We start from the raw sequence: 14,311 nt of genomic DNA, 5'->3' as shown, positions 1-14,311 counted from the left end.
GGCTATCGGGTCACCAGAGACTCGATCAGCCCAGAACCCTGCAAGTCCTTGTCATTAGTCAGTCACTAACTGACTGACTAATGACAACGATCAGCAGCAGGGGAACGTTCTGATTGGTCCCCAGCTGCATAGTGCCATCGGTCAGCTGTTCAGAACAGCTGCGATGACGTTTCTATCACCATGCCAACGGTGATAGAAAATGTATTGGACGTTTATGAACGTTAATTTGCCTTAAGTGACAGACAAAATGGACGTTCATAAACATCCATTTGCTGGAAGGGGTTAAGGACCACGGGTTTTTCCATTTTTTGCACTTTCATTTTTTCCTGATCACCTTCTAAAAATCATAACGCTTTCAATTTTGCACCTACAGACTCATATGGGGGCTTATTTTTTGTACCACTAAATCACATTTATTCACTTAAAATGTTGTTACTATTTTTACACTTTTTTTTTTAGCCCCATAAGGGACTATTACTTGCAATCCTTTGATTGCATACACTGAACAATGATATGCCATAGCATAGCATTGGTCAGTGTAATCTGTGCTCGATTGCTCAAGCCTGGATCTCAGGCTTGGAGCAATCAAATGCTGATCGGAAAGCGTGGAGCATGGTCAGGCACCTCCCGCTGTCCTCTCAGCTGTTCGGGACGCCACGGCCCCGAACAGCTCCGCTGAGCTAAAGTGGCAGTGTATTCTCCCATTTTAGACGCCACAATCAACTTTGATCTTGCCGTCTAAAGGGTTAATACCAGACATCAGCCCGACCGGCAATGTTCTGTATTAGCCGCGGGTCCCGGTTGCTGATAGCACCCGGGACTCTGCAGATACGAAGCACGCTCAGCTTCTGAGCGCACTTCATATTACGGGAGCCAGCCATGAAAGTTAAATAGATTTGTAAATTACTTCTATTAAAAAATTCTTAATCCATCCAGTACTTAGCTGCTGTATGTTCCCAGAGGAAGTTGAGTTGTTCTTTTCTGTCTGAGCACAGTGCTCTCTGCTGACACCTCTGTCCATGTCAGGAACTGTTCAGAGTAGGAGAGGTTTGCTATGGGGATTTGCTCTTGCTCTGGAAGGTTCCTGACATGGACAGAGGTGTCAGTAGAGAGCACTGTGGTCAGACTGAAAAGAACAACTCAGCTTCCTCTGGAACATACAGCAGCTGATAAGTACTGGAACTTATTTACAGATGGTTAGATCCAGTGCAATGAAATATTCAGTTATTCTATGTAATACATTGCATTTTATTTAATAAATACTCAAGTCAAGCACAGGGCCCTTGCGCAGGCTCCAGATAATTATTGTAGATATACAGCAGGTACATTATAAAACATTAATAGCAAGCTAATATAATAGATGTTCCCCACTATTCAGAGTCTTTTCGGTGCGCGCGCTGTAACATTGGTACTGTAACAGGGGGGTTCCAGCTGTTGCGAGTCGTTAAGCAATAGAATGGATATTTGTGCTAAATGTCTGTGATAGCCTGGGGGAGTAGGGTACGGAGAGTGTAGCTGTGCGGTTACTAAAGGGTGCTTGTTAACCCTTGCTATTCGTGATGCCAGGGTGTAGGCTCCTCTGTAATGATTGTCCTACCGCCACCCTTCCCAAGAGCGATAGAGAGGTATTAAATAATTGAATGTCCACAACCGGAGAGTTTGCTGAAAACAATCGGAACCTTTACTGAAGATTTTATGCAAGCTTCATAACTGGAACAGTCTTCTATAAGGCAAAGTCTCTTAGAGATTGACAGTGGTTGGGACCTTAAGTAGTTTAGAGTCCGTATACTGATATGCGCTGGTTCACTGGATTTAAGGGATTTAGTTTCGGTGCAGTAGTCACGCTAACTTTCGCGGGGATTTAGTTTAGGACTCACGTTTTAGTTTTGTGCTGAGGCCAGCAGGCTTCTGGCCTGGCTTGTCATTGAAAGTTGCGCAGATCCGTCCTGGTAGTCCGGCATCCATGAGAGCAGCAACCCAAGAGAGCGATCATTGGCTACAGCTCCCTTATATGGGCAGGGGCTGGACTAGAGCTAATTGGTCCAATACTTCTGTCAATCATCTTTACACAGAGTTATGGGTAACATGTGACCCAAGGACCTCCAACATACCATAGAGGAATAAACACAGTCACATGACCGATGGTCCTGCGACACCAACAAGGTAAGTAGACTAATATACATTACATTATATTAGATATACACATTATTAAATATATACAGATAGACACTATAGAATTAGAATAGAAGGAGGCGACTAGGGGCTGTCCCGCCTGGGGGACCCTACCTGAAAGTAGGAACTCTGACTTTGGGGACCACTACACAAGGTACGGTATGCAATACACCACACATATATGAGGTATAGCCCCCTTCTCAATATATATATATGGTATATTCTCCTCCTAAGTATATTTACATATATGAGAGGTACATACTCCTCCTCAGCACACGCACATATGTGAGGTATATTCAGTACACTTATCTCGCACGTTAGGCGCGATTTCGAGTAGAATGTTCTGTATGAACAGTCACCCATCAGAAACATCGTTCCCTATCAGGCCACCGCCACATCCGGGTACATAACTCCCCTCAACGCTTTGCTCTGGTTGGTTGCGCCGGGGGCGGAAGTGACGTTGCAGTGGCCGGGAGGTGGGAGTGAGCGCTTCCGGCTGCGTGCATTGGTGTCTGGCGGCGGCCGGAGCAGACACACAGCGGCCAGACATGGACATGGAGCGGGAGTTCCGGGAGGCGGACAGGAACAACAGCTGGAACTCCATATATCAGGTGAGGGGGTCCGAGGTCAGGCCGGTCATATGACGCCCCCCTTTGCTCCCGGTATGGTATACATTCCTTCACTGACGGCAAGGGGTTAATGACTGATAGCTGCCAATCAGCCGGCGGCCATATGATCTGCAGCTCTCATCCCCCCAGGTCGTATCCTATAGGTGTATATGAGCCCTGTACACAGCCACCTCTGCTACATAGACATCACTATGGAAAATGTAATTCATATGATTAACATCGCCTGATGTCCCATAATAATTCACCCACTGTATTGTAATAACATCACCCAGTGTACTGTAGTAGTGTCACCCACTGTATTGTAATAACATCACCCAGTGTACTGTAGTAGTGTCACCCACTGTATTGTTATAACATCACCCAGTGTACTGTAGTAGTGTCACCCACTGTATTGTAATAACATCACCCATTGTACTGTAGTAGTGTCACCCACTGTATTGTAATAACATCACCCATTGTACTGTAGTAGTGTCACCCACTGTATTGTAATAACATCACCCATTGTACTGTAGTAGTGTCACCCACTGTATTGTAATAACATCACCCATTGTACTGTAGTAGTGTCACCCACTGTGCCATTAGAATGTCACCCTGCTGCACCATAATAATAGTAGGATGTCACACACTGATAATGCACTAGATCAGTATAAAACACAGTGTTCCGTAATGATGTCTTGTCGTACTGAACGAATTGTATAAAACGACATCATACTGCAATAACCTTTTCCATTACTTCTGACTTTCAGCAAAAATATTATACCACATGCTGATCTCTAGGGGTACGTTCACATGTGAACACTTTGCTGCAGATTTTCTGCTGATGATTTTCTTATTAAAGTCATTGGGTAAAAAAAAATCATCAGCAGAAAATCTGCAGCAAAATACGCACATGTGAACCTAATACAGTAATGGTATCATATTACACACCGTCCTCAATTATATCTGTAACGTTTACATTTCTAGTGTACAGTATATAAAACATTATTGTATAACGCTCTGGAAATGTATGGTAGTAATGTCTTTATACCGCCAATACATGCCAAGAACGTCATAATGTTACAGGCTATCACTGTACGGTAAAGTCTGATATAATTATTATAATACTCACCTATGCTGTGTTCTCTGATGATGTCACACACTGTAGCCTTACTGTTATGTCTTCATTAGAGATGAGCGAACTTACAGTAAATTCGATTCGTCACGAACTTCTCGGCTCGGCAGTTGATGACTTATCCTGCGTAAATTAGTTCAGCTTTCCGGTGCTCTGGTGGGCTGGAAAAGGTGGGTACATTCCTAGGAAAGAGTCTCCTAGGACTGTATCCACCTTTTCCAGCCCACGGGAGCACCTGAAAGCTGAACTAATTTATGCAGGAAAAGTCATCAACTGCCGAGCCGAGAAGTTTGTGACGAATAGAATTTACTGTAAGTTCGCTCATCTCTAGTCTTTATACTCAGTATTTTGTAATAACATTACTATATCACAGTCACCATACTGTAATGTTTTCACACGCCATTTTTTTCTGTAGCGACATTATCACACGCTGTCACCGTACTGTAATGTTTTCACACTTTCAATATTCTGTAACAGTGGTCTCCACCCTGCGGACCTCAAGATGTTGCAAAACTACAACTCCCAGCATGCCCGGACAGCCGTAGGCTGTCCGGGCATGCTGGGAGTTGTAGTTTTGCAACATCTGGAGGTCCGCAGGGTGGAGACCACTGTTCTATAACATTGACGCACTGTCACCATACTGTAATAAAATCACTTCCAGTTCTCTGTAATAACATTACTCATTGTCACTAGAGATGAGCGAACTTACAGTAAATTTGATTCGTCGCGAACTTCTCGGCTCGGCAGTTGATGACTTATCCTGCATAAATTAGTTCAGCTTTCCGGTGTTCCCGTGGGCTGGAAAAGGTGGATACAGTCCTAGGAGACTCTTTCCTAGGAATGTACCCACCTTTTCCAGCCCACCGGAGCACCGGAAGGCTGAACTAATTTATGCAGGATAAGATATCAACTGCCGAGCCGAGAAGTTCGTGACAAATCGAATTTACTGTAAGTTCATTCATCTCTAATTGTCACATACAATAATAATGTTCTCACGCTGTATCCTGTAATAATAATGTTCTTATGATGCGCTGTCTCCGTACTGTAATCCAACAAACACCTCCAGTAAATCGTCAGGATCAAGCAAGGCGCTGGGACTCTTCCAAGATTAAAAGGATTTAAAGGGGTACTCCAGTGGAAAACAATTTTTTTCTAATCAACTGGTGTTAAAAAGTTATATAAATTTTGTAAATTACTTCTATTAAATCTTAATCCTTCTAGTACTTAGCTTCTGTATGATCCAAAGGAAGTTCTTTTCTTTTTGAATTTCCGTTCTGTCTGACCACAGTGCTCTCTGCTGACACCTCTGTCCATGTCAGGTACTGTCCAGAGCAGGATAGGTTTTCTATGGGGATTTGCTCCTGCTCTGGACAGTTCCTAAAATGGACAGAGGTGTCAGCAGAGAGCACTGTGGTCAGACAGAAATGAAATTCAAAAAGAAGGGAACTTCCTGTGAATTATACAGCAGCTGATAAGTACTGGAAGGGTTAAGATATTTTAATAGAAGTAATTTGCAAATCTGTCTAACTTTCTGGCACCAGTTTATTAAAAAACAAAATGTTTTCCAGTGGAGTACCCCTTTAATACCCATAATGCAACGCATTTCGCGGTATTCCGCTTCATCAGGCATTGATGCCTGATGAAGCGGAATACCGCGAAACGCATTGCGTTGTGGGTATTAAATCCTTTTCATCTTGGAAGAGTCCCAGCGCCTTGCTTGATCCTGACGATTTACTGGAGGTGTTTGTTGGATTGCTGTCTATTGTGTCAGGGTCTCACATGTTTTATCGCTTTTACCATTGTTGTATGTGGCTAGTACAACCACGGTTGGTGAGCACCAGTTTTACTGCTCTTTCCTTTTATATTTTATCAACGGTTTTACACTACAGATTGCTTTTAGAGATGAGCGAACTTACAGTAAATTCGATTCGTCACAAACTTCTCGGCTCGGCAGGATAAGTCATCAACTGCCGAGCCGAGAAGTTCGTGACGAATCGAATTTATTGTAAGTTCGCTCATCTCTAATTGCTTTCCTTCTGTTTTAGTTACTGTACTGTAATAACATTCACTGGTGGTAGTGCTGGGCGGTATACTGGTTCCTACCGAATACCGGTGTGTGTGTGTGTTTGTGTGTGTGTTTTTTTTTTTTTTACGATATGAATTTTTCACATACCGCAATACCGTTTCCATAGCAACCAACTCCAATGCGTGATGGCGTAGAGAAACGTCCGGCCGCACAGCGTCTCTGGGAAGTGTAGTCTTAGCCACACTGAACTGACTGTGAGGAGCTGGGAGGGGGACTACAACTCCTGGCGGGCACATGACTTCTGGGCGGGCGCGGGAAACTCGAGCAGAACTGCGGAGACATGGAGGAGAGTTACCGGGCGGCCTGACCGAGACCCCTGGTACCATCGTGAGGACCCCCAACCACCTGACACTATACTGAGGACACCCCGAAATACCGTTAAATACCGTGAAACCGCCGCAATTTAGAAAAATACCGTGATATACATTTTTGTTCATAGCGCCCAGCACTAACTGGCGGTGCACGTTAATAAGAAAATGATATTGTGCCGTTAGTAACGTTATTATATTATGCGCCCGTCATGTTCTGTAATAGCATTATATGTTTGCTTCACACTGTAATAATGTTTTATATCACACATGACAATGGAGAAGATTTATCAAAACCTGTGCAGAGGAAAATTTGCCAAGTTGCCCATAGCAACCAATCAGATTGCTTCTTTCATTTTGCAGAGTTCTTGTTAAAAATGAAAGAAGCGGTGATCTGATTGGTTGCTACGGGCAACTGGACAACTTTTCCTCTGGACAGTTTTGATAAATCTCCCCCAATATCCTGTAATAATGATAGATATAGATATCTGGCTGTAGCGTAACCCGGTAGGTCGCAGATTATCAAATGCTTTAGAACAGTCGTCTCCATCCAGTGACCCTACAGCTGTTGCAGAACTACAAATCCCAGCATGCACAGCCAGCCAATAGCCGTGAGTCTTGGACACCTATAATGAGGATAGGCCATTAAAGGCCACAAAGTGTGCCACATTTAAATGCTCTTTTTTTTTTTTTTTTGCTTTTCAGAGCATTTTCATGCAAAAAAAATTTTTTGCTAATCATGTTTTGATTTATTTCTCTGCCATTTTGAAGTGTTTACTAGCCAAAAGTGAGTAAAAAAGTGAAAAATGTTTTTGCACAAAAAAAAGCCATTTTACATCCTAAATAAGTACTATGCACTTTTTTTTACGTATTTAAAAAAAAAAATGTGAATGGTGCAGCATTTTACCATTAAATTCAGCGAAAAAATGGATGAAAAATTCCTCAAAAAACTGTACAGTCACTAGTCCTATTTTCTTTCCTCTCTACCTCAGACTTCAGGTCACCTCTTGTCTTCATAGTTGCTGTTATCGGTAATACCAAGTGTGTTATGATATTTAGAGATGAGCGAACTTACAGTAAATTCGATTCGTCACGAACTTCTCGGCTCGGCAGTTGATGACTTATCCTGCGTAAATTAGTTCAGCTTTCAGGTGCTCTGGTGGGCTGGAAAAGGTGGATACAGTCCTAGGAAAGAGTTTGCGGGTCCTCCAGGTGTCCCCCCTCCTCATCACTCCTGGGCGAAGCGGAGCGAAAACGCGTTGGGATGTGAGGTGGGGGAACAACGGAGTAATCCACGCTACCCTCTGTGATTGGTATTATCATATAAGTGACCCTATTTGTAATTGCTGTGGTATATCTACTCATATAGGTATTGTGCCCCCTTAGGCTTTAGTGTATATACTTAATACTATCTCTCCAGACGGGTGTGTGCAACATATGGGTATGTTCACATGGCCGTCTGTCCCCATTTTTTTTTAAATCCCCGTTTTGTTTCCTTTTTTGCAGGCTGTAAACGGATTCAAAACGGTTTAAAAAAAATCCTATTCATGTCAATGGAATTTTTTTGCAATCCGTTTGCACCCGTCTCCACTCATTTCTGTATTTTTTATTTTTTTTTGGCAGAAAAAACGGCACGTGCAGTATTTTTTCTTCCGTCCAAAAAATGGAAGAAAAAAACGGATACAGTAAATTTAACATTGAAGTCTATGGAAAATGGATGAGCCTTTAATGTCATCTGTTTGCATCCGTTTTTTCATCCGTTTTCAATTTCAGCATGCTCAGAACAAAAAAAAAATTTGTTTTTTTTTTTTTGGTTTATTAACTGAACAAAAACGTATCCAAACAGATAACATCCGTTTGCATCCGTTAAAGTCCGTTTTTTTATCTTGCATGGGAGAACAACAGGACGGGTCTAGATGGCTGTTTGAACGCAGCCTAAGGGTATGTTCACACTACGTAATTCCCATTGAATTTTGCGAACGGAATTAAGCGCTGAGAACATAATCAGTGTGAATGGGTCTCCGTGAGACCCGTTTACACTGCAGAATTTCAGCGGTGGACAATTCCGCTGCTGAAATTGTTCCGCGCAAAGAAAGAACACGTTCATTCTATGCGCGGAAGTCCATGAACACTGCATAGCCGTCAATGGTGATGGCGCAGTGCTGCGCGGTCCTACCGCCTAAGTATTTCGGCGGCGGCTGCAAGAATGGAATCTCCGCTCGCGGAAATCTGCAGGCGGAGATTCCATTCACAATCCGTAGTGTGAACATACCCTAACACACAAGTTGGATTGCTGCCACTCTCCATATTGGTCTGCAAGGACTCTACATTAGATTGTGGGTCATTTTCTTTTGCTTTCAATACATATAGGGTGTTCCCCCACTGCTTGTTTTTAAATCTGTCTTTGTGATGCATGTTTTTTATGGGGTGGGAGTCATTTTGCTGTTCTTTATATATATATATATATATATATATATATATATATATATATATATTTGTAATCAATAAAATGTTATTCTTTCTTCATATATTTATGGGGTTTGAGTGTTGTAGGTTGATTATAATAGTAAGCAACTGCCGAGCCGAGAAGTTCATGACGAATCGAATCGCTGTAACTTTGCTCATCTCTAATGATATTATTACATCACATGTAACGATATTATTGCTATAATTGTTGTAGGGGGTTTTATATTGGATTTGCTGCCATCTTTGTACTGTGTAGCTGTAGTAATGGTCGTTCTGTGCTGTCGATCTGTGTCATTGGATGTATGTGCAGTCAGAGGCCAGTAGTAGTGTTGGCTTGTCACTGTGTGTCATTGGATGTATGTGCAGTCAGAGGCCAGTAGTAGTGTTGGCTTGTCACTGTGTCATCGAATGTATGTGCAGTCAGAGGCCAGTAGTAGTGTTGGCTTGTCACTGTGCCATTGGATGTATGTGCAGTCAGAGGCCAGTAGTAGTGTTGGCTTGTCACTGTGTGTCATTGGATGTATGTGCAGTCAGAGGCCAGTAGTAGTGTTGGCTTGTCACTGTGTCATTGGATGTATGTGCAGTCAGAGGCCAGTAGTAGTGTTGGCTTGTCACTGTGTGTCATTGGATGTATGTGCAGTCAGAGGCCAGTAGTAGTGTTGGCTTGTCACTGTGTCATTGGATGTATGTGCAGTCAGAGGCCAGTAATAGTGTTGGCTTGTCACTGTGTGTCATTGGATGTATGTGCAGTCAGAGGCCAGTAGTAGTGTTGGCTTGTCACTGTGTCATTGGATGTATGTGCAGTCAGAGGCCAGTAGTAGTGTTGGCTTGTCACTGTGTCATTGGATGTATGTGCAGTCAGAGGCCAGTAGTAGTGTTGGCTTGTCACTGTGTGTCATTGGATGTATGTGCAGTCAGAGGTCAGTAGTAGTGTTGGCTTGTCACTGTGTGTCATTGGATGTATGTGCAGTCAGAGGTCAGTAGTAGTGTTGGCTTGTCACTGTGTGTCATTGGAAGTATGTGCAGTCAGAGGCCAGTAGTAGTGTTGGCTTGTCACTGTGTGTCATTGGATGTATGTGCAGTCAGAGGCCAGTAGTAGTGTTGGCTTGTCACTGTGTGTCATTGGATGTATGTGCAGTCAGAGGCCAGTAGTAGTGTTGGCTTGTCACTGTGTGTCATTGGATGTATGTGCAGTCAGAGGCCAGTAGTAGTGTTGGCTTGTCACTGTGTCATCGAATGTATGTGCAGTCAGAGGCCAGTAGTAGTGTTGGCTTGTCACTGTGTCATTGGATGTATGTGCAGTCAGAGGCCAGTAGTAGTGTTGGCTTGTCACTGTGTGTCATTGGATGTATGTGCAGTCAGAGGCCAGTAGTAGTGTTGGCTTATCACTGTGTCATTGGATGTATGTGCAGTCAGAGGCCAGTAGTAGTGTTGGCTTGTCACTTTGTCATTGGAAGTATGTGTAGTCAGGGGCCAGTAGTAGTGTTGGCTTGTCACTGTGTCATTGGATGTGGTGCAGTCAGAGGCCAGTAGTAGTGTTGGCTTGTCACTGTGTGTCATTGGATGTATGTGCAGTCAGAGGCCAGTAGTAGTGTTGGCTTGTCACTGTGTGTCATTGGATGTGTTGCAGGGGCAAGGTCAGTGTCAGTGTTGGCTAGTCACTATCTGTCATTGGAGGTGTTGCAGGGGCAAGGTCAGTGTTAGTGTTGGCTTGTCACTGTGTGTCATTGGATGTATGTGCAGTCAGAGGCCAGTAGTAGTGTTGGCTTGTCACTGTGTGTCATTGGATGTATGTGCAGTCAGAGGCCAGTAGTAGTGTTGGCTTGTCACTGTGTGTCATTGGATGTATGTGCAGTCAGAGGCCAGTAGTAGTGTTGGCTTGTCACTGTGTGTCATTGGATGTATGTGCAGTCAGAGGCCAGTAGTAGTGATGGCTTGTCACTGTGTGTCATTGGATGTATGTGCAGTCAGAGGCCAGTAGTAGTGTTGGCTTGTCACTGTGTGTCATTGGATGTATGTGCAGTCAGAGGCCAGTAGTAGTGTTGGCTTGTCACTGTGTGTCATTGGATGTATGTGCAGTCAGAGGCCAGTAGTAGTGTTGGCTTGTCACTGTGTGTCATTGGATGTATGTGCAGTCAGAGGCCAGTAGTAGTGTTGGCTTGTCACTGTGTGTCATTGGATGTATGTGCAGTCAGAGGCCAGTAGTAGTGTTGGCTTGTCACTGACTGCACATACATCCAATGACACACAGTGACAAGCCAACACTACTACTGGCCTCTGACTGCACATACATCCAATGACGCATAGTGACAAGCCAACACTACTACTGGCCTCTGACTGCACATACATCCAATGACACACAGTGACAAGCCAACACTACTACTGGCCTCTGACTGCACATACATCCAATGACACACAGAGGCCAGTAGTAGTGTTGGCTTGTCACTTTGTGTCATTGGATGTATGTGCAGTCAGAGGCCAGTAGTAGTGTTGGCTTGTCACTGTGTGTCATTGGATGTATGTGCAGTCAGAGGCCAGTAGTAGTGTTGGCTTGTCACTGTGTGTCATTGGATGTATGTGCAGTCAGAGGCCAGTAGTAGTGTTGGCTTGTCACTGTGTGTCATTGGATGTATGTGCAGTCAGAGGCCAGTAGTAGTGTTGGCTTGTCACTGTGTCATTGGATGTATGTGCAGTCAGAGGCCAGTAGTAGTGTTGGCTTGTCACTGTGTCATTGGATGTATGTGCAGTCAGAGGCCAGTAGTAGTGTTGGCTTGTCACTGTGTCATTGGATGTGGTGCAGTCAGAGGCCAGTAGTAGTGTTGGCTTGTCACTGTGTGTCATTGGATGTATGTGCAGTCAGAGGCCAGTAGTAGTGTTGGCTTATCACTGTGTCATTGGATGTATGTGCAGTCAGAGGCCAGTAGTAGTGTTGGCTTGTCACTGTGTGTCATTGGATGTGTGTGCAGTCAGAGGCCAGTAGTAGTGTTGGCTTGTCACTGTGTGTCATTGGATGTATGTGCAGTCAGAGGCCAGTAGTAGTGTTGGCTTGTCACTGTGTGTCATTGGATGTGTTGCAGGGGCAAGGTCAGTGTCAGTGTTGGCTAGTCACTATCTGTCATTGGATGTGTTGCAGGGGCAAGGTCAGTGTTGGATTGTCACTGTGTGTCATTGGATGTATGTGCAGTCAGAGGCCAGTAGTAGTGTTGGCTTGTCACTGTGTGTCATTGGATGTATGTGCAGTCAGAGGCCAGTAGTAGTGTTGGCTTGTCACTGTGTCATTGGATGTATGTGCAGTCAGAGGCCAGTAGTAGTGTTGGCTTGTCACTGTGTGTCATTGGATGTATGTGCAGTCAGAGGCCAGTAGTAGTGTTGGCTTGTCACTGTGTGTCATTGGATGTATGTGCAGTCAGAGGCCAGTAGTAGTGTTGGCTTATCACTGTGTCATTGGATGTATGTGCAGTCAGAGGCCAGTAGTAGTGTTGGCTTGTCACTTTGTCATTGGAAGTATGTGTAGTCAGGGGCCAGTAGTAGTGTTGGCTTGTCACTGTGTCATTGGATGTGGTGCAGTCAGAGGCCAGTAGTAGTGTTGGCTTGTCACTGTGTGTCATTGGATGTATGTGCAGTCAGAGGCCAGTAGTAGTGTTGGCTTGTCACTGTGTGTCATTGGATGTGTTGCAGGGGCAAGGTCAGTGTCAGTGTTGGCTAGTCACTATCTGTCATTGGAGGTGTTGCAGGGGCAAGGTCAGTGTTAGTGTTGGCTTGTCACTGTGTGTCATTGGATGTATGTGCAGTCAGAGGCCAGTAGTAGTGTTGGCTTGTCACTGTGTGTCATTGGATGTATGTGCAGTCAGAGGCCAGTAGTAGTGTTGGCTTGTCACTGTGTGTCATTGGATGTATGTGCAGTCAGAGGCCAGTAGTAGTGTTGGCTTGTCACTGTGTGTCATTGGATGTATGTGCAGTCAGAGGCCAGTAGTAGTGATGGCTTGTCACTGTGTGTCATTGGATGTATGTGCAGTCAGAGGCCAGTAGTAGTGTTGGCTTGTCACTGTGTGTCATTGGATGTATGTGCAGTCAGAGGCCAGTAGTAGTGTTGGCTTGTCACTGTGTGTCATTGGATGTATGTGCAGTCAGAGGCCAGTAGTAGTGTTGGCTTGTCACTGTGTGTCATTGGATGTATGTGCAGTCAGAGGCCAGTAGTAGTGTTGGCTTGTCACTGTGTGTCATTGGATGTATGTGCAGTCAGAGGCCAGTAGTAGTGTTGGCTTGTCACTGACTGCACATACATCCAATGACACACAGTGACAAGCCAACACTACTACTGGCCTCTGACTGCACATACATCCAATGACGCATAGTGACAAGCCAACACTACTACTGGCCTCTGACTGCACATACATCCAATGACACACAGTGACAAGCCAACACTACTACTGGCCTCTGACTGCACATACATCCAATGACACACAGAGGCCAGTAGTAGTGTTGGCTTGTCACTTTGTGTCATTGGATGTATGTGCAGTCAGAGGCCAGTAGTAGTGTTGGCTTGTCACTGTGTGTCATTGGATGTATGTGCAGTCAGAGGCCAGTAGTAGTGTTGGCTTGTCACTGTGTGTCATTGGATGTATGTGCAGTCAGAGGCCAGTAGTAGTGTTGGCTTGTCACTGTGTGTCATTGGATGTATGTGCAGTCAGAGGCCAGTAGTAGTGTTGGCTTGTCACTGTGTCATTGGATGTATGTGCAGTCAGAGGCCAGTAGTAGTGTTGGCTTGTCACTGTGTCATTGGAAGTATGTGCAGTCAGAGGCCAGTAGTAGTGTTGGCTTGTCACTGTGTCATTGGATGTGGTGCAGTCAGAGGCCAGTAGTAGTGTTGGCTTGTCACTGTGTGTCATTGGATGTATGTGCAGTCAGAGGCCAGTAGTAGTGTTGGCTTATCACTGTGTCATTGGATGTATGTGCAGTCAGAGGCCAGTAGTAGTGTTGGCTTGTCACTGTGTGTCATTGGATGTGTGTGCAGTCAGAGGCCAGTAGTAGTGTTGGCTTGTCACTGTGTGTCATTGGATGTGTTGCAGGGGCAAGGTCAGTGTCAGTGTTGGCTAGTCACTATCTGTCATTGGATGTGTTGCAGGGGCAAGGTCAGTGTTGGATTGTCACTGTGTGTCATTGGATGTATGTGCAGTCAGAGGCCAGTAGTAGTGTTGGCTTGTCACTGTGTGTCATTGGATGTATGTGCAGTCAGAGGCCAGTAGTAGTGTTGGCTTGTCACTGTGTGTCATTGGATGTATGTGCAGTCAGAGGCCAGTAGTAGTGTTGGCTTGTCACTGTGTGTCATTGGATGTATGTGCAGTCAGAGGCCAGTAGTAGTGTTGGCTTGTCACTGTGTCATTGGATGTATGTGCAGTCAGAGGCCAGTAGTAGTGTTGGCTTGTCACTGTGTGTCATTGGATGTGTGTGCAGTCAGAGGCCAGTAGTAGTGTTGGCTTGTCACTGTGTGTCATTGGATGTGTTGCAGGGGCAAGGTCAGTGTCAGTGTTGGCTAGTC

General features: G+C 44.7%; 1 protein-coding gene across 3 annotated transcripts in view; it reads left to right on the top strand.

Annotated features, from left to right (window-relative positions):
• The first annotated feature begins 2,144 nt into the window (after positions 1 to 2,144).
• PTPN1 (protein tyrosine phosphatase non-receptor type 1) overlaps positions 2,145 to 14,311 on the top strand; it is an 87,065-nt gene continuing 74,898 nt past the window's right edge. For 2 of the 3 annotated variants that reach the window (XM_056548215.1, XM_056548214.1), the window contains exon 1: positions 2,627 to 2,783. In XM_056548215.1, the coding sequence (XP_056404190.1) occupies positions 2,721 to 2,783 (63 nt within the window). In that variant the 5' untranslated portion in view covers positions 2,627 to 2,720. Of the gene's footprint in view, positions 2,164 to 2,626; positions 2,784 to 14,311 lie in introns of those variants that run through there. The other variant, XM_056548217.1, reaches the window with a different exon arrangement.

This window comes from Hyla sarda, chromosome 12 (assembly GCF_029499605.1).
Source record: "Hyla sarda isolate aHylSar1 chromosome 12, aHylSar1.hap1, whole genome shotgun sequence".
Taxonomy (NCBI): domain Eukaryota; kingdom Metazoa; phylum Chordata; class Amphibia; order Anura; family Hylidae; genus Hyla; species Hyla sarda.
Note: the sequence above shows the minus strand (reverse complement) of the source record. Positions and strands in the feature narration are given on the sequence as shown.